This window comes from Loxodonta africana, chromosome 7 (genome assembly GCF_030014295.1).
Source record: "Loxodonta africana isolate mLoxAfr1 chromosome 7, mLoxAfr1.hap2, whole genome shotgun sequence".
Lineage (NCBI taxonomy): Eukaryota > Metazoa > Chordata > Mammalia > Proboscidea > Elephantidae > Loxodonta > Loxodonta africana.
This window is the reverse complement of record NC_087348.1, coordinates 94439865-94462743: the sequence shown is the minus strand read 5'-3', so window position 1 is coordinate 94462743 and position 22879 is coordinate 94439865. Positions and strand designations below refer to the sequence as shown.

General features: G+C 55.0%; 1 protein-coding gene across 1 annotated transcript in view; it reads right to left on the bottom strand.

The window, feature by feature from the left end:
• Window positions 1-21927, bottom strand: part of CAPN5 (calpain 5) — a 58260-nt gene extending 36333 nt beyond the window's left edge. Inside the window, exons 1-2 of the mRNA XM_003420025.4 lie at window positions 21808-21927; window positions 8363-8607 (exon numbers count right to left, since the gene is read on the bottom strand). Coding sequence (XP_003420073.1) covers window positions 8363-8527 — 165 coding nt within the window. The 5' untranslated portion in view covers window positions 8528-8607; window positions 21808-21927. The remainder of the gene's footprint in view (window positions 1-8362; window positions 8608-21807) is intronic.
• Between the last annotated feature and the right edge of the window lie 952 nt (window positions 21928-22879).

The window sequence follows — 22879 nt, the reverse complement described above, 5'->3', positions numbered from 1 at the left end:
TTACGGGGCTGGCAAAGAACACTGAATATACCATGGACTGCCAGAAGAATGAACAAGTCTGTCTTGGAAGAAGTACAGCCAGAATGCTCCTTGGAAGCAAGGATAGTGAGACTTCATCTCACATACTTTGGACTTATTATTAGTAGGGACCAATCCCTGGAGAAGGACATCATGCTGGGTAAAGTGGAGGGTCGGCGAAAGAGAGGACGATCCTCAACGAGATGGACTGACACAGTGGCTGCAATGATGGGCTCAGGTATAGCAAGGATTGTGGGAACGGCACAGGACCAGGCAGTGTTTCGTTCTGTTGTACCCAGGGTTGCTATGAGTAGGAACAGATCCGTAGCACTTAACAATAACAACAATATCTGGGCCCCAAGGCCACATTCTCAGGAAGCAGAGTCAAGAAGATAAATAAGGCCTTGCCTCCCCTCCTAGCTGGCCTCCTTATTTTATCTCCCAGGCCCTGCCCCAGAAGCCTAACGCAGCTCTCTGAGGCAGAGGAAGCTCAGACTTAACTTCTACTTCCCTGAGGCCCTGAAGGGCAGGCCCCTGAATGGCCCCACCCCCTCAAGAGAGAGAGCCTTCCGTGACTGTCTGGCATCAACAAGGTCTGGAGCGGAGGTAGCCTCCAAGGTGTCCTCCATTCCAGATCCTCCCAGCCAGGACCCTATGATGGAGACATGATGCCCCATTCTGCAGGGGAGCGGGCCAAGGCCCAGAACCAGGTCTGCCGGGCCCCCTGACGAGAGCTCTTTGCTCCACTGAGCAACCACTGCTAGGACAGACCTGTGGGGCAGACCCAGCCCTGCCTGGCCCTGTCATCCCAGAACACAGCTCTGGCCCTGGACACTTCTCCAGCCCTTGAGAGAGAAACCACGCTTGGGAGTCAAGGGCCCCAGGTTGCAGGCCTGGCGTTGGCCTGACTCCCTGTGACAGGGAAGGGATCACAGGGACCTGGGGGCAAAATGGCTAGCCTGGGAGGGAGCAGAGAAGTAGAGGTTGGTCCAGAGACATGCTCCCAGCTGCCAGGAGAGGAACAGGCTTTGCCTGCGCTAACCCGGAGAAACCACACTCCAGGTCAGTAGCACCTTGGGGCACCTCAAATGGAACAATTCCAGAAACAGATCACAGTGACTGGGCACCTGACTTGGTATCTACTGTGTGCCAGGCACTGAGCAAAACAATCCTAGAGGGCAGATAGTATTAGCAACCCCAGGAATCCAAGGTACAGAAAGGCTAAGTAAGTTGCCCAGAGCTACACAGGAAGAGGTGAACTGAGATTCAAACTCAGGCTTCTGCACTTCCAAGAGGGCGAGGGTTTATAGGTGACACTGCTACCCCAGAGCCCCAATCTGAGACAGGTTAGAGAATCTCATCACATAGCAATGAGATCAAGGGGTCAGGGGCAGCCCAGGCCCTCACCCCACCTCCAGGGGCCCAGGCTTTCTCAAGACCGAGATCTGTCTTTCCCCCTCCATCCAGTCATTCCTCACATCTTTCCAGGGCATCAGCTGGATACAGGCAACAGAGTGAGTGAGGGAAGGTCCCTGTTCACAGGCAGGTCCCTCAGGAGGGGAAGTCATACTCTGATCCCCTGTGTTAACAGAGAGGTGACAGCAGGGGCCCATTGAGGGGTCAAAGGAAGGTGGCTGGAGGTAGTGATACCAGCAGAGCAGGCATGGAGAGGGCTGGTAGGCAGGGAAGCTGGGGCAGGGATGGGAACTCAAAATTCCCCCAAGATGGGTTCCAGCCACAGCCTCGAGACAGAGGCTGCCTCTGACACGACCCTCCTCTGGGCCCAGCAGCCTGTGTGCTCCTCCCATCGCTGTCCACACTTGGGTTCACCCCTGGGCCTCCCCTACCAGCTGCCAGCCCAGCTCCTGGGTAGGGCAGAGCTGACCGTCCACCTGCCAGCCCAGCTCCACGGTGTGGCAGGTTCCGCTGGGGCTACAGACAGGGCTTCTGGGGTAAGTTAGGATTGAACTGAACTGGACTGACACCTGCTGTGAGCCTGATGTCAAGCCGCCTGAGGGGTGGAGTAGGGACCGCCCCTCTGGTCAACATACCTTGGGGCACTGCCCTCTGTACCTGCAGTCACCCACTGGCCTCTCAGCCCCTTGCAGCCTGTTAGACCAGCTCCACCAGATGCAGGCCACAGCCCATGACCCACCTCCTTCCTCAGCACAACAAGAAGCTCAGGTTTCCAGGCCCTTGTACCAACAGGAATGTGGCAAGGCAGCGGAACCAGGGTGCCCAGGCCATACCTGCAGAGGCTCACTCCTCCTGCCCCTTCCCCCCGCCACCGGCATCTATCCTCCTTCACCCCAGTCACCTCTCTCCAGTCAGCAAGCCCAATATCCCCATCTGACAATTGGGGAAACTGAGGCCCAGGAAGGAAGTGTGATCTCTGCCTGGCTCAGGAAAGAAAGGGCACCGTCCTCAGGAGTTACAGCCTGTGCCCTGCCCCCTTCACATAGACCTGCCTCTCCCACCCCCTGCCCCCATCTCCTTTCACAGCAACTCCCGTCCTAAAGGCCGCTTCCTCTGAGAAGCCTTCCCTGACCCACTGAACTCTATCTCTGAGCACAGGCCTGCGAGGGGATCGTTCCTGGGCAAGGCAGAGCCCAGACTGCTGTGTATACCCCAGCTGCCAGGCCTCAGGTGCAAACTACATGTTTCTTAGCATTTAAAAAAAAAACAAAACTGTTGCCATTGAGTTGATGCCAACTCAAGGCAACCCCATGTGTTACACGGTAGAATGAGCTCCACAGGGTCCTCTTGGCTGTAATCTTTATGGAGGAGCCCTGGTAGTGCAGTGGTTAAAGCGCCTGCCTGCTAACCGAAAAGCCGGTGGTTTGAATCCGCCAGCCACTCTGCAGGAGAAAGATGTGGCAGCCTGCTTCCGCACAGATTTACACTTCTACTCTGTCTTGTCTGCTATGAGTTGGAATTGACATGACATCGGTAGGTTTTAGTCTGGGGTAATCCTTAGGTAAGCAGGTCACCAGGCCCTCCTTCTGCAGAGCCACTGGGTGGTTTGAGCCACCAACCTCTCAGTTAGCACAAAGTGGTCTAACGTTCAGCAGAGATGAGAAATGGGGCCTTCGGCAGGAGCGGGTTTGATGAGCATAAGCCCTAGGGGTAGGGATGGGATCAGCTCAAACAGGGCACTGGGACCACCAGGCTGCCCTGGGGGAATTCTGAAAGGTCCTCAAACTGCTGTCTGTTAGTAGGACCCCTACTTGTTCCCTTCTGGGTTCTACCAAAGGACATCCAGGCTTATCTCCAAGGACAGGGAGTGGTGAAGTGCTAGACACAGGCTGGGGGATGGGCCCTCTGGCCCGGCAGGGATGAGAGGAGGCCCTTCCCTGCTAGGGCCCTGGACCTAAGAGGGCCTGGTGCATACTCTTGGGATTCCTCCTGAGCTCACCACCTTGCTGACCATCCCCTTCAACCCTTACCTCCCTGGCCAGGTCTGAGGGAGAGCCAGCAGATGTTTACTGAACTGGAAAGAACAAAGAAACAATGAACTCTGACAGGAAGGAGAGGGTGTGGGCCTGTGGCTGGTGTCCTGGGGTGGGGACTGAGGAACACAAGGAGTGGCCCACCTGCAGAGTCCATAGGAGATGGGATGTCCCACTTCTGGGTCCCAAGCACAGGGCTGGCAAGGAGAAGTTGAACAGGAGAGGGGAACTAAATAAAGCTTGTCATCTGCCTCCCATGTGTCTGATACCTCAAGTCATTTCAACCTCCAAAAACCATAATCAGCAAGAATTATTCCTACCCTTTACACATGGGGAAACTGAGGTCCAGAGAGGGGAAGCAACTTGTTCATGTCAACTTCCAGTAAGGTAGGGTCAAGCCTGCCTGGCTCAAAAACCAGCCTCCTCGGAAATGGAATGTGTGGCTAATTGCCTCCATGAACAACGGCTTCCCTTCCCATGAGACCAGAAGAACTAGGTGGTACCCAACCACCATTACTGAATGTTTTGATCAAAGATTCTATAGCAGAATCCTGACCAAAAGGGGGAAAGTATGAGACAGAATTCCAAATTCTCATGAAATCCAGACTTTCTGGTGGCACTGAGGCTGTACGAACCCCCAAAACTACTGCCCTGAAATAATCTGTAAACCTTAAGCCAAAAATATCCCCTGAAGTCTTCTTCAAACCAAATAATAAAAAAAGAAAAAATAATAATAGTTTAGCTTAATTAGTAAAGAAAGTCTGCCTTGAGTGTTGTGGTCTTTTAAAGAACTATCTATATGGGATCAAACTGACAAGAGCAACTCCAACGGTTAGGTAAGAAGCTTAGGGGACGGTGCGTTTATGTTAATGGAGGAGGAACAACTCAGAAAAGGAGGGAGAGAACGGTTGCACAACTCGAAGAATGTGATCAACGTCACTGAATTGCCCATGTAGAAACTGTTGAGCTGGTGCATGTTTTGCTGTGTGTATTTTCAACAACAATAAAAAACAAATGATTTAAAACAAATGAAAGAACCAAAAGAAAAAAAAAAAAAAAACAGCCTCTGTATCCCATTTTGGGACAGAGGCAGGGAGCTGGCCAAGGAGATGGTTCAAGAACATAGGGGCAGTGATAATGAACAACTTACAGAGAGAGAGCTGGAGGTGGGATGGAAGTGAAGAAGAGCTTCTCCAGGCCTTTAGAAAAAAGTTGGCTTTTTGCCCTCTCTAGCTATAAACAGTCAGGTCACAGAACCCAGGAAGTGAGGCTCCACAGAAACGCAGCTGCCTCAGGCCAAAGTTCCATCACGTCAGCCAAGCAGATGGGAGTTAATGGTCAACCAGGCAGGGCCCGGCCCCACCCGCCTGAACCAAAACAGGCTTGATTTCCTGCGCCACAAACCCCCATCCTGTGAGAGGAGCCTAGAGCCTGCCTGTTACACCAGCCCTGCCTCCAACCAGCAGGCCTTGCTAAATATCCATGATTTTTTTTTAATCTCGGCAGTGATGTGGACCGTCCATCACACCCTGTCCACTCAGCCTCACTCCTCATCCAACACCATTCAGCCCCTGCCTGGCCTTGAACTGCTTCCCAACGAGACTCGTTCTCCCTACTGCTGCCATATCAACACTAACCACACACTGTCACCTACCCTCACATCCAAGGCAGGGGCAGGTCTGTACCACCTCTCCAGCCTTAATGTCTCGAACAGGACTGGGCACAGAGCAGGTAGCCAGTGAGGATGGCAGATAAAGAGAAAGAGCTGTGGCAGGAATCCTGAACCTGCAGAGAAAGGGCTGAGAGAGGCCAAGTGACTCATCCAGGATCACACAGCAGGGGAACACCAGGGCTGGCCAGCCTCCTTCCAGAGCCATGATCTAAAACATCCCGGGTGATAGCTGAAGAGCAGTAGAGGGTCAGGACAGGGGCAGTGAGGGAGGGGGAGCCAGAGCAGGGCGGAGAGCTTGAGTGTCCCCCACCCGCCCTACACTCAAGACCTCACAAAGGCCCTTTTGAGGCTGGCCTCCTTCCCCCCTACACTTGACAAAGGAGGGAGAAGAAGGCGTGGGAAGGCGGAAACCCAAAAGGCAGAAATCTCTTGGCCAGGCCAGAAGGCTTCTGGGAGTTCCGAAAAATCAAGGCAGGGCATCCGAGATTCTAGGGCAGCTGCCACCAAACCCACTGCCATCGAGTCTATTTTGACTTATAAGATAGAGTGAAACTGTCTTACAGGGTTTGCGAGGCTGTAGTCTTTATGGAAGCAGAAGCTGACTGCCGCATCTTTCTCCTGCAGAGCAGCTGATGGATTCAAACCGCCAACCCTTAGGTTAGCAGCTGCATGCTTAACCACTGAGTCACCAGGGCTCTTTCAAAGGCACCAGGGACCCTTTATCTGGTGTTGGGGAGGCAGGGCCAAGCAGCCAGCGTCCTGGGCTGGAAAGCAGGACTCCCAGGTCCCGGCCAAGCTCTGCTACCAGCTCACTAGACGACCTGGGGTACATGCCTCCCCCTCTCAGCCTCAGTTTCTCTACCTTTCAAGAGTTCAGCCTATTTGGTGAAGAGAAAGACAGCACACAGCACTGGGGAAGTCAGCACAACTTGACCAGGGCAAAGTCAGAGAAGCTTCACGGACACATCCAAAAGCCCAGAGAGACCAAGCTACTGGGCTGAGGGCTGGGGACCATGGTCCTGGGGGACATCTAGCTCAACTGGCATAACATAGTTTATAAAGAAAGAAAATGTTCTGCATCCGACTGTGGTGAGCAGTGTCTAGGGTCTTAAAAGCCTGCGTGCAGCCATCTAAGATACATCTACTGGTCCCATCCTGGCTGGAGTAAAGGTAAATGAAGAACACTAAAGACACTAGGCAAAGATTGGTCCAAAGGACTAATGGATCACAACTCCCACAACCTCCGCCAGACTGAGCCCAGAAAAACTAGGTGGTGCCTGGTTACCACCACCTAACTGCTCTGGCAGGGATCACAGTACAGGGTCCCAGAGAGAACGGGAGAAAAATACAGAACAAAATTCAAAAAAAAAAAAAAAAAAGACCAGGCTTGCTGGTCTGACAGAGACTGGAGAAACCCTGAGAGTAGGACCCTAGACACCCTTTTAACTGAGTACTGAAGTCACTCCTGAGGTTCGCCCTTCAGCCAAAGATTACATAGGTCAATAGGGCCAACAATAACACACGTGAGGGACATGCTTTCTAGTTCAATTCATGTATAGGAGATTAATGGGCACACCAGCCCGAAAGCAGACAAGAAGGCAGGAAGGGACAGGAAAACTGGAAGAGTGGAAACGGAGAACCCAGGGTGGAGAAGGGGAGAGTGTTGACATATCGTGGGGTTGGCAACCAATGTCACAAAACAACTTGTGTATTAGCTGTTTAATGAGAAACTAATACGCTCTGTCGGAAAGCTTATGCTCTGTAAATTTTCGCCTAAGGCACACACGCACACACAAAAGAGTCCCAGCCTAAGGAAATACATGGGATTTTCAAGTTTGAAGGCACTTGAAATCACAGCCTGGAAGAGGAAGTAGAAAACTAAGTCCCATTCTCCCCAAAAGTGCAGGGGACCAGAGGGAACTCTGTAAACACACATGGGGTCTCTGTCATGCTTGCTCAAAGCCTGGCCTCCTGTGGCTCCTCTGCCCTCAGAGCAAAGATGGAGCACCTTGGCCTGCACACCAGGCTCTGCGACCCGGCCAGTGGGCTTCCCCTTCTCCCAGCCCTCCTCTCCACAGGGGCCTCATGCTCCAGGGGCCACCACCTCTCAAACACGCCTGAGGGCTTTGTGCCTGGTGTCCCTATCACACAGCCCTTCCTGGCAAATGCCTCCCCCTCCTTAGACTTCCAGAAGCCCTTCTCTGATTACTGGGCAGCTGGAGTCACAGCCTCCATGGGCCCCAGGTCCTGAGCATCCTCAGGACAGCAGGTCCCCTGTGTTGTAGTCCCTCTTGTGTGATCCATTTCCCCATTCACCAACACAGCCACGGAGAATGGCAGAGGGGGCCTGGGTGGTGATTTCCAGCAGCCCCGCCCCTTCACCCACCCTCCCCTTCACTCCTCAGGGCCAAGTGGGCACAACAGTGGGACTCCCTCCCTCTCCCACCCTCACCCTCAGGAGTTGAGGACAAAGGGGATAAAATGGTTCCATGAAGCCAAACATTTCTCTTAAATGTACTTCCGTACTTCCGACTCAACACTCAAGGCCAGGATGGGGTGGCAGGGCGGGGGGAACAACCAGAGAGAAATGCTGCAAATTCATCATCGTCCTCAATATGAGTGATGAGAGCTCCCCGGACCGGGGGCCAGGTGGGGGCCAGGCTGCTCATGAGTTCCCCTGTGCCCTCACCACAACCCAATGAGCTGGTCCTGCTATTTTATATGAGTCTTCTGATCATTATTGTTGATTAATCATAACAATAAGTGCTTTTCATTTATACAGCCAATGACACTTTCAAAGTCATTGCAATAATAATCAGGAAAGTAAATTCCTCACACTTGGGTGTCACGCTACATTTTAACAAAAAAAACCAAGAGTCATAGCCACATCTCATTTTGATCTCAAAAACAAACCTGGGAAGGAGGGTGGCAGAGCAGAGGTTTCTGCCCCGTTTTCCCTGTGAAGAAGCAGAGGTCCAAGGAGGGGTCAACGTCAAGGTCCTAGCTAGGCACTGGTGGGCCAGAGATTAGGGTCTATTGTGCTGGCTCCCCATCCAGAATAAATCATTGGCCCCTCCACTCTCAGGGCTGCCACCCACCTCGAAGACCTGTGGCCTGGGGATAACTCCTCCCCACCACCCTGTTGCCCCCAGACTCAGCCAGTGGCTCCAGGCCTATCCTACCCACCCTGCTCAGCCAGCTCCATCTGGGGCCAGACACTGACCTTGGGCCGCTTCCATGTGACAGTGGGCCCCAGTGCACCCTTATAGTAGAGCGAGTCGTCGGTGGCCGGGAAGTGGGGGTCCTCAAAGAGCACCTTCCTGCGCAGACAGGCCCGCTTCAGAGCCGAGTAGTTCTGGTCCTCATAGGGCTTCACACACGACAACATGGTGGCCGCTGTCCCAGGGAGAGGAGGCTGAGGCAAGGCAGCAGAGGGCTGGCTGGGCACCTGGGCAGCTCCTAGGGTCCCTGGGAAGGCAGGAAGGCAAGAGAATTGTCACTTATGGAGTACCTGGAATCCCTGCTTTGTACGGACACCAAGTTAGTGATTCCTCGTCTTCCCCTCCCCGCAGCCTTGTGAAGTGGGCATTGCATAGGCAAGAAACAGGCTCAGAGAGGTGGAGAGGCCTGCCCGAGGGCACACAGCTGGTACATGGCAGAGCGTGGAGAAGAACCGCTTGGCCTGGCTCCACAGCCTGAATTCTCTCCAGTTTCTGATACTCAGAGGTGACCCTAGACCGCTGGCCAAGAGCACAACAGTGTGCAGATCCGGCCCAGGCCACGCCCACCTCCTTCCCTTCCTCTCTTTGTTTAACCAGCCTTCCCTAGCTCTCCCCCACCAGGCACTAACGCCAGTAGCTCACTGGCTGGTGACACGCCACCAGGGGGGCAGCAGTACCTCCAGGTTCCCTTCAGATGCTCACTCCTCATCTAGAGGGGAAGATTTCTGCCCTGGGTGGTCACCTTGACCAGTTACCCTCCAGCCATCATATTCGTTCATTCTTTCTTGGCCCTCCCTCCAGCACGCTGCCTCCTTCACCGCACCTCTGAAATAATCGTCCCCAATTCTATAGGGAGTACACTCATCACTTCTTAATCCTGGTGACCTAACTTCCCCTGTGGCCTCCCACCTCCAAATGCAGACTCTCTCCCTCGACAGCCTCCCAGACCTCAGCAGCAGCTCACACTCCTGAACACAGACCTCTTCTTGAAACTGTCCCCCTGGGCTTCAGAAATGTCTGTCACTAGTGCTGGCCCACTCCCTCATCTCTGATCCCCCGTTCCTGTCTGGAGCCACCCCATGGCTGTACCAAACTTAGTGGTCTTTTCTGTGGTGTGGTTGTCATGACGCCTCTTTCCACCAATGACCCCCTTGTCGAGCCTGGACCTCTCTTCTGGGTCCCAGATCAGCCCTGGGTGAACCATGGCCCTCACAGTCAGCAATCTAAAACCAAACTCCTCTCCCCCCAGACCTCCCTAATTTCTCATCATGGGAACCAGACGGTAAGCACCACCACTGGACCAGAAGCCCCCGCGTGCATGCTCCTCTTGTTCTGTTCCTCCAGCACACACAACCCCAGCACAGAGCCTGACACAGGAAGTGTCAGTAAGTGCCAGCATCCTTCCTTCATCCCCAGGTCCAGGTGAGCCTAGCCCAGCACCTGAACCTTGTAGACACGAGCTGACCAAACACAAAGAACACAGACTGGACTGACATGGCCAGGGAAGGTCTCCAGGGGGTGAGGGCTGCCAGTGGGGTGACATGACACATCAGGCACTCAGAGAGATAGGCCGGACAGCCAGGCACCTGAATGGCAGCCTCATCTATGCGTCATATCCCAGACTCTACCTGGACTCCTGCTGAGCTGCACACACCCGCAGGTGCACTCCTCCCGGGGACTGGTGAGCACTACCTGGGGCCCTGGAGACAGTCACAGCAATGCCACACACCCACCACCACACCCCCACCGAGGCAAAGGTTTCTCAGCCCAGCCCTGAGGGAAACCAACGCAAGGTAGGCTGGGAGCAAGATGGATGTGATGCCAATCCCAGCTGCAGCACACCACTCACTTCCTGGGTGACCCTGAACAAGTTACTCAACCTCTCTGAGCCCCCATTCTCACCTCTACTATGGGCACAATGTTGTTTCAATAACTGGAAGATGCCATTGATTGACCAAAGGCTGAGTAGACTGTTTGGCAGGGCTCTTTTAGGGACAGGTAACAAGAAAAGAAGTTGCCAAGCCACCTCGCATTCCGAGAGAGAGAGAGAAACCAGCATTTCTCTGGCATCAACCACAAGCAAACATCACTTCGCTGGAGGTTTGTTCATGTTATTTGCAAACAGGGCTGGGAAGCCCTTACCATTGTTGCCATTTTTCAGAAAAGAGAACTGAGGCTCAGCAAGGTGAGGCAGCTTGCCCAAGCCCGGTGGCAGAGTCTGGACTCAGATCCAGGGACTCCGACTTTGGTGCTTCTGCCTTGGCCTCCCAATCCCGCAACTGAGGAGAAAGGACTAAGCACTGGGCAGGGTGGCTCACCCACACACATTCTGGCTGAGCTGGGCCTCACAGGAAGGGAAAGATGGAGGGACTCTACAAAGAAAGGGGAAACAGGAAGGGGAGGAGATGATGAAGGGCAGAGTGTGTGGGACATGGAAAGACAGCTGGGAGACAGGGAGGGTCAGATGGTGCCTGCCTGCCAAGGGGGCTGAGAGCTGGTTTGTCCTCTGCTCCAGACCCACAGCCACTTTCTCTCCTTCCCCCCTATCCATATAGGGCCCCTCACACCGCCCTGAGACCTCAGGTCAACCACTTAACCCCTCTGGCTACCCCTCTGCCCAGGGAGGCCAATAACCCTGACCCTTTCCTCCCCACTCCAGTCTGGGAGCCTAGGGAAAGGAGAAGGGGGCAGCTGGGAGAGCCAGGCCCTGGACTTGGGCAGACAGCCACCATGACCATCATTAGCACCATGGGTTTCCGGAGGTGCAGGAAGCAATTTAGGTGCAAGAATTAGATCCAAGAAGCTGAAAATGGGAGACAAGAAATCAGCTCTTGCAATTCCAGTGTTTCAGAGCCCAGAGGACGCAGAGAGAGAAAGTGAGCTGGCTGAGGTCACACAGCCAGGCTGGTGGATAATGAGGGTTCTGGCTGCTCGCCAGGCCATGATGGAGCCAGAGTGCTGGGAGGGCTTGCCTGCAATGAGGATGAGGATGGAGGGAGCTGGGGGCTGAGACAGGAAAGCTCAGCTGGGCCAGGGCCCAGGAGAACATGGGCCAGGCCCAGCTGGCTGAGGGTCTGACCCAGTTTAGCTATCTCTCCAGCCTCCCTCCTGCTAGCCACACAGACCCTGGCCTACTTCTGTCAGGCTCTGAGGCTCCAGGCCTTTGCACAGGCCATTCCTTAGGCTTAGACTGCTCTCCTGCACCCTCCATCTGCTCCAGGCTGACCTCTTACTCCATCTACCAGGTCAACACCTCCATGGGGTCGTGGAGTCACCAGCCTCTCTCTGAGCCTTGCTATCTCCTGTGGCTCCACAATGAAGGCTGCAGATAAACCAAGAGTAAAAGAAGCTGGGCTCCACACCCCAAGTATCCTTTTCCTGAGCCTGAGCACGACACCTCCCTAATACTTGCAGACTTCCAGTCTCCAAAGTATCTTTTTACACTGTGTGTGGCCAGGCACAAACCCCAGGAGGTCCCGGGGCAGTCCAAGCTTCCCTGCGGCTCTTTCAGCCTACCCTCTTCCCTTTGGTCCCTGCCCAGTTCCAATGGCAGGTCAGTCAGAACTGAGTTTGAGTCTGCACCACCTAGCCTCTGCGTGCCCGTGGACAAGTATTTGTTATTTGCTTTTAATTGTTGTAAAGATACGTATAACACAACACTTGCCAATTCATTTTTTACAAGTATGATTTCATGATACCAGCTCCATTAATCATGCTGTGCAATCATCACCAATAATCATTACACGGATAAATCTTTAATCCCTCTGAGCTGCCATCCATCAGCCCTCCTCGGAACTAGTCTCTATGGTGGCAAAGGTTAGAAATAAAGTGGCATCTGCCCCTGGGCCCTGCCCTGGGGAGCTCACTCTGTCCTTTCCTTGGAAATGGTATGCACCCTCCTTCTGGAGCCCCAGGAGGTTGTGACCAAGTCTGTTGCTCCTAGATCTGCTGGGTGGTGGGGAGCAGTCCAGTTGTATATGGTGGATAAGTCCATCTCCCAGCAGGCCACACTGCTTCGGCTGAGGAGGAAGGAGGGCTGACACCAGTGAGCCTTCCCTGGACAGTTACAGCCTCCAAAGCCATGAGAGAAGCCGAAGGGAAAGTTTTAGACCCATTTTGTAAATGAGAAGATCAAGGAATCTGTCCAAAGTTCACGGCCTTCTTAGCTGGATCCTAAGCCTCCAGACTCTATCATACCAGGGAGGGCTTCCCAAATCAAGGGCCCGGGGTAAAACAGTGACAATTTTAGAGGAACCGTGAAGTGCCAAAAAAGAAGTCATAAAGTTATTCTCCTTCCACATCTCCTTCAGGGATGTCTCAGTTTGGCTCAGCCTGTCTTCAACACCTCTTAGCCCTTGCTATCTCCAATTTAACAAAGAGCAGGCCTTCAGCTCAGAGGCTTCTGAGAGCGATAGCATCTGGCTTGAATTGAATGCCTTTTCTTGTTTTTACTTTATTTTGAAGGTTCCTCCAGTTACCTTGTATTTAGGAAGAGTGACACTGACTTTCCATTTACGGTAAATACACAGTTCCCATTTAGAAATATTAGGGGGAAAGGAAGTTGATTTAAAGGAAAGTATTGCTATCAGTGGTGTAGGTGCGAACCCAGGCACTACACGAAGCTCTAAGAGCAACGTGCTGCCACAGAAGGAGCCCGGGGACAGGGTTCCAGAGCCATGTGGCAGGCAGGTCACCTCACCTCTGTAAGCCTTGGGGCCTTCCTCTGTAAGGTAGGGTCATGGTGCCAGTGTCTGCCTCAGGGCGATTATAACAACCAGAGGCTGCAGCTGAGCCCAAGTCTAGCACTGAGAGGAGATCAAAGCCAGCACACAAAGGGCTAAGGACACACAGGCCATCCTGAAGAAGAACAAAGTTGGAGGACTTACATTATCAGTTAACAAAATCTGCTGGCGCAGTGGTTAAGTGCTCAGCTGCTAACCAAAAGGTTGGCAAACACACCCAGTGGCTCTGTGGGAGAAAAGTCCTGGTGATCTGCTCCCATAAAGGTTACAGTCATGAAAACCCTATGTGGCAGTTCTACTCTGTCCCATGGGGCCACTATGAGTCAAAATCAGCTCAATGGCACATGACAACAACAGCATCATAAAGTTCTAGTAATTGAGACAGTGTGGTACTAGGACAGAAAAGGTCAGGAAGAGGCCACAACTATGGGCACACCTGATTTACGACACGTGACACCACAGTGCACAGTACACCTCTGTAGCAGAGGGAAGGCCGCATAGCCTAAAGGGCTCTGGTGTGTGACTGGAGTGGAGATGGATTCTAGAGCTGTGTAGGAGGGAGACTCGACTCTACTTGGCAGCCAACTGGTCGTGAGGGTGAAAGGGAGGATACAGGATGCCTCCTGGGGGTCCCCTTCTGTGCTCCAGTCTCCACACCCTGTAGCAGGTGCCCAGTATGCAGCACAGGCCCGATAAAGTAGGTATCGTCATGTGTCAGCTAAGGGGCCAATGATGCCCGTACCCCATGCCCTGGCAGTCAAAGCCCCTCCCCCGCCCTCCCACTGGCCCCCACTCCAGGCAATAGAGCCCCCTCACCATATGATCAGGAAGGGGCTGAACAGCTGTGTCTTCATAACCCAGGGACACGGACAATTTCAACTTGGGCGTCTTTGCCAGCACCTATTCTGACGTGGCCCTGAGATGACAAGGAGAGGCTGGCCCCCCCGAGGCAGTCCCAGGTGAGGATGAAACTGGGATGACAGGCATAGATGGAGAACTAAGCCAGACACTGGTCAGCATTTCCAAGAGTAAGACAGGCCGTAAGTGAGGGTGATGGGGTGGGAGATGGGCACTGGCTGAGGGCCTCTTCAAGATGGAACCTAAGCAGGGTTTCAAGGCTGGGCCAGAATCCCCAGGGCAGAATGCACTTCAGGCGGAAGGAAGAGCCTGGGCACAAAGCACAGGAGCAGCAGAGTGCTGAGTGACAGCTGGAGGCCGAGCCAGATCTGGCAGGACCAGCTCTGCAGGCCAGGGGTGCCAGGCTCAGGGACTTTAGCTTCATACTGCGTGCACAGGGGAGCCAGGGAAGGGTCAGGCGCCGGACTCAGGGTCAGACGCTGAGGCTGATGCAGGGTCCCTAGGGAGTGCCCTGGCCTAAGCCAGGACAGGGAAGACCAGATGCTAAGGGAGACGGCCTGGAAAGGGCAACTGATTGGCTACTCAACGTGTTTTTCTTAACGTGTTTATTCCCTTTTATCCCACACCCCACTGTCATTCTCCTCCTGCCCCAAAGCCACCATTTTAACAACATGCTTAATGTGTATTCAATAAAGTCCATGTTGTGGGTGTATTCTGACCTCCCACGACCATCTCTCCCGTGTATCATATACTGGAATAGACAGCAGAATGGCAGAAGGAGGTGGGGAGGGAGAGCTGAGCTTAGGGCGGAGCTGGGCCATGGCTATACTAGAGGATGTTGGAGAGGCCTGGCTACGCCAGGGTCCTGGGTCCTGGGCCACCCTGGGCTCCTGGGTCACTGCAGGCCCCTAGGTCCTGGGCTCTGGCACTAGAGCCAAGGTTGCCAGGCACAGTGAGTCACTCCAGACAACATCAGGCAGGCTGGCACCGGGGCCGGGAAATCCTGTCTTTCTTCTCCCCTCCCCTTATCGTTTCTGTGTCCAATCCATTCTCCGCCCAGCTGCAGTGATCTTTCTAACACATAAATCTGACCAAGTCTCTCCCCTACTAGGAGACCCCAAGGGCCTAGAGGGAAGGGCCAAGCACAATTGGGGGCAGGGTCCCTAGCTGGTCCTGGGGGACCAGTGGCCCTGGAGCTGGGATGTCCTGGCAGCGAATATGAGGGAAGAACCAGCCTCCAGGTCTGGCTCGCTATGTGGCCTTGACTGAGTCATAAGGCCCCTGACACCACAGCTGTTCCTCATTCGGGAACTGGCTCCTGCCACAGGGTGCTGTGAGAAGGAGGGAGCTGGGAGCCCTCTGTAAGCAGGGCGTAAATCATAGTGGAAACTCCAAAAGTGCTGTTCCAGCTCGTGGGTTCCTGCAGGCCTTGGGCAGGGGCAGGAAGAAGCTGAGAGCTTGGCTGTACTCCTGAAGGCAGGAGGCTTCCCTGCGTAGGGTGACCACCTCGGCCTGGTTTTAGCACTAACAGCCCAGTGTCCAGCCATGGCAGTTGGTCACCCCTCCCTCAGGTCTCCCAGCCCCGCTCCTCATCCTGCAGAGAAGGCGTTGGGAGAAGGGCAGATGCAGCTGGGTGCCCCCAGGGAAGAATGTTCTCCCTCCCACCCTAGTAGGGGTGAGGTTGGGGGATGTGGCACCTGGAACTGCAGGTCACAGGTGCTTATTCACTCTCCCCTCCCCCGGCCCAGGAGAAACAACCTGACAAAACGAGACTTGACAGGTCACTGAAGCCATCTCTGCCCCACTGTGCTGTGTGACTCCCAGCAAGCCCCTGCCCTCTCTGGCCTATAGGCTCTCACTGTTGAATGGCAGGGAGGGGTACAACTTCTTGCTCTTTTCCAATCTGGTGGGTCTGCCACCATGGGCAGTCTGTGCCCCTGGCACCACCTGTCTCCAAGACTCAATGTTTGAAACGTAGTCAGATGGTGCCCATTTCTCAGACTGGGAAACTGTGGCTTGATTCTTAGGTCAAGCTCCTGCACAACCTCAGAAATGAGCTCTACTGTTCTGACTGCATAGATGGAGTACAGAAGATCAAAGACAGAAGATGGCCCAGCACCCCCCTCACTTAGGCAAATACAAAGAAAACTGACCAGTGACCTCCAGCCCTCACCCACACCTGCTCTGCGCCTGGCCAGGGAAAGTGAGGAGTCACACAGGGGTCTGCCTTAGGGGTCAGCCTGGTGGAGGAGATGCCGCTCTAAAAGGGAATGATTCCAATATAGAGAGATCTGCTCTAAAAGTGAATGATTCATTCAGACACGGCAGGGAGGACTGCCCGGAGGAGGTGGCATCTAAGCAGGATCTCAAAGGGTACACTGCAGTTTTGAGAGATGGAGGTGGAAGGTTTGGGGGAGGAATATTCTGGGAGGAAGATACCATTTAGCAAGGGTGGAAGGCAGGGCACAGGGAGAGGGAAGAAGAAAAGGGGCCAGCGCAGAAACACTGCCATGGCTGGGCGGTGGCAGACCCTGAATACCACGCAAAGGAACCAGGAGTGTGACCGGGTGAGTGCTACTCCTCGAGGATCCATGAGAGGTCAGATAGAAAGGGGCCAGGTCACAGGCAGGGAGGCCAGGCTGTAGAAATGGCCGTGAGAGAGAAGCAGGGCCTGGTGTGGCATGGCCATGGCGGTGGGGTTGAGATGGAGACAAGGGGATGAGCATACATGCCAGGGGCTCTTGGGGGTTTGACTGGGGGCTCTTCCTTGGAGGCACCGGGAGACTCGCCACCTCCAGGAAGACAGACCATGTCTTGGGTAAGCAGTATGTTGGCAGCGCTCCCGGCCCCATGCACAGCCCTGCATCATGTCATGTTTCTGCCCTGGCAGTCCTGAATGCAAATCCCCCCTCCTCCCAGTGTCGGGGCTGAGGGTGAGTCACAGCCGCAGAATGTCAGGCTACAAGGGCCTCAGGAGAGGTGCCCTACGCATCCCCATCCTCAGATGGGGAGACTGAGGCCCAGGGAGGGCCAAAGCAGTTAACCTCTTTGTGCCCCAGATTCCTAACCTGTAAAATGAGGGCCTTTTCCATTCTGCTGGCCCAACTCCCCCACTGGGCCCCTCACACACCTCTGCTACAGGCCTTAAGGCCCCTAGCCTGGCCCATCCCTCACAAGTGGTGGTGAAGTTCAGATGACCCCACACAGCTCAGGGCTTGCGGGATAAATGTCTGAAACAGCTGAGTTCTACTCTGAGAGACTAAGAGACTGTCAAACTCAAAACGATGTCCGGTTGCTGGGGCAGCCCATGGGAACATGCTGGCACATTCCCCTTTCCAAACATCCCTGAGTTCTGGCTACCACAGGCTCAGGCTGGGCACTGGGGCCAGAGGTCCAGCAGCACCAGGCCCTGCCCACAAGGCTCCCAAGTTGGGGTAGGGGCCAGAGACTGAGAGTGACTGCACAGGGTAACCAGGGCTGGACTCAGGGAAGCCAGTGGCTGTGGGTGCCCAGAGGGGGCTGGGAAGGTACCTTCAATGACACTACAGTTAGTTCCGACGACAGACTGAATCAAAAACCCAGTGTCGTCCAGTCAATTCTGACCCATAGCGACCCTACAGGACAGAGTAGAACTGCCTCATAGAGTTTCCAAGGAGCACATGGCGGATTCGAACTGCCGACTCTTTGGTTAGCAGCCGTAGCACTTAACCACTACACCACCAGGGTTTCCATAAAAAAAAAAAAAAAAAAACCAAAATACTCACATCCTAATCCCTGCAACCTGTGAATGTTACCTTATATGGCAAAAGGGACTTTGTAGATGCGATTAACGATCTTGAGATGGGGAAATTACCCTGGATTATCTGGGTGGCCCCTAAATGTAATCACAAGTGACCTAATGAGAGGGAGGCAGAGAGAGATTTGACTTCCAAAGAGGAAAAGGCAATGTGAAGATGGTGGCATAGATCGGAGTGATATGGCCACAAGAAATGCCGAAGCCACCAGAAGCTGGAAGAGACAAGAAACAGGTTCTCCCCTGGAGGTTCCAGAAGGGGCCAGCCCTCCCAACACCTTGGTTTTAGCCCTGCAAGACTTGCTTTGGACTTCTGGCCTCCAGAACTGTAGGAGAATAAGTTTGTGTTGTTCTAAGCCGCTGAATCTGCGGTAATTTCTTGCCGCAGCAATAGGAGTCTAATATGGTTCCTAAAGAACAGCGGGTGGGGTAGATTGTGTGGCCCTATCCCCTCTCTCCCACTCGAGGAAGCAAGTGCGTGAGCAAGGCGTTATTATTCCTTGAATTGCTCCAATACAAAATAAAGTCAATGTCTCAGTTACTATTATTAGTAACAAATCACTTGGGTCCCATCTCACCCTGCCCAGCAAGAAAAGTTACACAGTAGTCCCCCCCCCCGGGACTGTCAGGACTAGAGCAGGGGCTGGGGCTACAGGGGCAGACAGGCGGAGACTCAGCCAGCAGGCTCTCTCCTCTGTCCCACAGGCCACAAGCTCCTTGCAGACATCCCTGGGCCACAGCTTGGTGCCTGCTCTGGTCCCCAGACCCTTCTCCACAGCTGATTTTCTGTGTAGCAGAAAATCACAGTCCACACCCACAGGGCACCTCGGCCTCAGCCACTGGATCCCTACACACTAGCCCTGGGAGAGCTGGGGACCTCGAGAGAAATACATCCTCTCAATGAGACTGGGGAGTAACTCAGGCCGCAACCTCCCGGGGCCAACCCTGAGGGAAGTCTATAAGACATCCCAGATTAGGACCGAAAAAGGCCTTGGCCCATTTTGTCTTTAGTGAGCAGGGACAGGCAAGGCCCAAGGGAAGTCGGCAGCTTAGCCTGGACGGAGTTGAGGCACTCACCAGGGCGTCAGCATCAGGAGTGGAAATGGTCCAGAGGGGAGACGAAGCTGGGGGCCTCGAAAGCCATGCCCAAGGGGACCACAGGGTGCCAAGGAATGTTTTGAGCACCGAGGGCAAGGGATGAAGGGCCAGAAGAGCTTCTGGGGGAGACGTGAGGGGTGTGGGCACTCAAAGGCCCTCAAAATGCTCAAGGAGAGGAGGCAGAGGTGGAGCAAAGGGGTGAGGTGAGAGGAGCAGCTGCAGACAGGCCCACCTGTGGTGCACACCCCAAGAAGGTGGCTGGGCAGCTGCGTGGGAAAGGGGGCTTCAGATTCTGTGCTCTGCAGCTAGGGGAACCCAGAGTCCCTTCCGAGCTGTTCCTCCCACCTTCATACCTTGCTGTCCACTGCCCCAGCTCCTGCCCCTCCTGCGGTGTAGGAGCCCTTGGAGAGGCACAGGGACGTGACCAGACAGAGACACCTCACAGGAGGGTCTGAGAGGGTCAGCAGTTCCCCTTCACCCACTGAAGTCAAGAGGGGCCTCCACTTCACTGGGCAAGACCCTGTTACCTTTCACCCCTCTCCCAAAGTGAGCCCCTTCTTCCTATTTCCCCCAGTGAAGGAGAGGGACCAAGTGGTTGTTAATTACTATGAATTATAACAGCTACCAAACGCCATGCACCCACTAAGGGCTTTTTGTGGTACGATCTAACCCGATCACCCACTCCCTGCATCCCTATGATTAGGCAGCATTTAGAGCCCTGGTGGTACAACAGTTAAGCACTCGGCTGTTAACTGAAAGGTTGCCAGTTCAAACCCACCAGCACCTCCAAGGGAGAAAAGACCTTGGGATCTGCTCCCGTGAAGATTTCAGCCTAAGAAACCCTATGGGGCAGTTCTACTCTGTCCTATAGAGTCGCTATGAGTTGGAATCAACTCAAATGCACACTGCAACAATGTCCCCATTTCACACAGGAGGAAACTGAGACTCACACAGAGAAGTGACTTGCCTCAAGGTCACAGGCAGGTAGGAAGAGCTGGTCTTAGCAAGGAATAAGCCTGGACGCACGACTTGGGTCCTGCGGATAGCAGGGGTCACTGGAGAGAGGCGTCCCTATGTTCACTGGGGCTCCAGCAGGGCCTCCTGTTTGGTGAGAGGGGGTTCAGGGCTGCTCTGGGGCAGGTGCGTAGAAGGCAGAAGCAGGCAGAGGCAGCACTGGCCTCAGAGCAGTGGGTCCCCCAAAGCTCACAGGCCCCACTGCCTCCAACCCTCATCTCATTGCCTTCCTCCAGGCCAGCTCCACCCCCATCAAGGTCACCAACTCAGAGAGGGGCCACCCATCCTTCCCCAGAGGCAGGGTCCTTTGCAGCCCCTTGGCACCTTTCACTCACCCCATCCCCTTCTAGGAATCCCTGTCAGGTCCCCCGTCCTTTGCTAAGCCAAGCCCCAGGGTAGAGCATGAGAAAGAAAAGCCTGGTGGCGGGGGGTGGGGGGGGGATGGGGGTGAGGAGGAGGATGGGGTGGGGGAGGGAGGATGCCCCTCCCTGATGTAGCCTCCTCCTCACTGGCCTCCACAGCAACCCACCCACCACAGCAGCCAAGAGTGAAGCCTCACAGACACGGATCCGACCTATTTAACCCCCCTCCCCACTAAACTATCATTCAGATTTTACCTGTGCTATTCTTTTTTTTATTCCCTGGGCCTGCAATGCCCTGCCCTTTCTTTCCTGCCCAGTGAAATTCTTTTCATCCTTCAAGCCCCAGCACCAATGCATCTTTGGTGCTTCCCTGGTTCCCAGGCAGTATCTGTCCCTGCTTTGAGCTCATGGCCTTTCCTGTCAGAAGAGAGGCTCCTCAGGGCAATGACCCCACCTGAGCACCTCTCTATCCTGGCACCCAGCTTTGGCCTAGAGCAGCAGCAGCTGGGCCCACCTTACTCTACCCAGTCTCTTAGCAAGGGAAGACAGCCAGATCATCTCCATCTTCACCCTCAGGACTAGCTGGACTGGAGCAAGGACTAGGCCCAAAGACCCTGGGAGGCCTCATACTCACAGGATCTGCTCAACACCTCCCTGAGACTCCTCTCTTCCAGGAAGTCTGCCCAGGTTTCATCCTCTCTAGAATCCTGCGGATAGTAGCCCTCAGCACTTCCCTCTCAGACCTCCTGGTGCAGGAAGGAGCTTCTGGCTGCCGGGTCTGGCAGACCTGAGTTTGAATTCTGACTCTGAGAGGACGGCTCACTTCATCCCTCTGCGCCCACTCTGCTCATCCATGTGGGGTCTGCGACTGAATCTCACCAGGTGAAATGAAGCCAGGAGGGAACTTGGCACCTGTTAAGAACCTTCTGTCCTATTTCAACTCTGATCCCCCAAGCTGGTCTCTCCAGACCCTCAACTCTGGGGTACTGGGAAATGGAAATGGAAGGGGCCAGATCGGAGAAGCCAGTTCTCTCCCAGATCACCCTCCTCCTCACACACACCCCCCAAGCCCTGCAGCCAAGGAGAAAAGCCCTCATCCAACCTGGGGAGGAAGACCAGGAAGGAGAACAGGCTCGGTCAGCCAGGGCCTCGCCCAGCCTCCTCTACAGCAGCGGGAGGGACCCACCCAGAACAGTTGTGGAATTGAAAGGGTGGAGGGCTGGGGAGGGATCAGGAAAAGAGAGTAAGAGGAGGGGAAGACACGACCAAGCCCCGGGTGTCAGGCGCGCCTCGGCACTTCTGCACTAGGGAAACGACTCCAGAATACCCAGGGAGAGGTGGAAAACGACCCCTCGCCTCGGGGGGGAGCGGGGTACGAGCCCCGGGATCTGGGGCGGATCCCCACGCCCCCACCCCCGGTCCTCAAGGCCAGCGCCTACCTCCCTTCCTCCACAGGCCGCGGCAGGTGCAGCCTCCTACTCCGCACGCAATGGCTCGCGCTGCACCCGCACACACACCCCTGAAACACGCCTATAAACACGCGCGCTCGCACACACCTCCCTCGGCGCAGAGCCTCCTACCTGCCGCAGCGCCTCGGGGCAAGCCGGACTCCGGCGGTGCCGCGCAGGGCGCGGGCGCAAAAGGGACACCGGGCCGGCGCAGCGGCCTTGGACTCGGGCGAGGAATCCGACTGGGGCTGGCCTGAGGCGGGGACTCGGACTCTGGCTCCCGGGTTCAACCTGCCCCGCCTCGCCCCGCGGCCTCCTCCCGTTCGGGGCCAGAGGCGAGGCGTGGTTTTGTGTGGGGCAGGCGGGGGAGGAATCATTGCGCATGCGAAGTGTCGCCGCGCTGTGAGGGCATTTGCTCTGGGAGACTGCCGCGGGCTTCCTGCGCGGGAGGGAGGGGGCGTCCCGGGACCCTCAGGGCTCGTTCCGAGCCCTCTCGGCTCCGTGGGGCTGCGCGCTCCCTCCCGTAGTCGCTTTGTCCCAGGGAACCCTTCAGGGTCAAGTACAGGTCAGGAGCTCCCCGAGGGTTCTGCGCACAACCAAAGAGCTGGCTGAGCTCACGAGGCGCAGACCGAGAGGCAAGCCCAGCAGAAATCTGCGCTTTGGACATGCCTCTTGTGCCTTGAGCACCGCAAGGGCCAAAGCAGGGTATCTGGGAAAAAGGAAAACTTGATGAGGAGCGCACGTTTCCCTGCTCGGTCACCATCCGTACATCCATCTCCCAAGTTTCTGGATGAAGGAGGGGGTACCAAGGCACAGCGGGGTGGAGATGCACAGAGGGCCCTTGTCAGATGGGGAAAGCTGGCCCTGGGCCTGTACTGAGCACTCAGCACGTGCTGTGATAGGGCGACCTCAGGAGTTGGCTGGGATCCTGTTCTCAGCTCAGTGGCTGGCTCCCCGAATGCCACTGGGAAAGTCCCTGATCCTCGGTTTCTTAATCTGTAAAATGAGGACTGTAATCCCTACCCTCATAAGGCTGTTTCAGGGTTGAGATAGAGAAAATTTAGGAATCCTGGCACACAGTGGGGGCTCAGGGCATACCGACTACCTTTCCTCTCTGCCCTGGGACCAACTGAAGACGCACAGCCGATCTGATCATCTGAGTCCCTCACTTTGCAGATGGAGAAATCCAGGCCCACTCATCCTT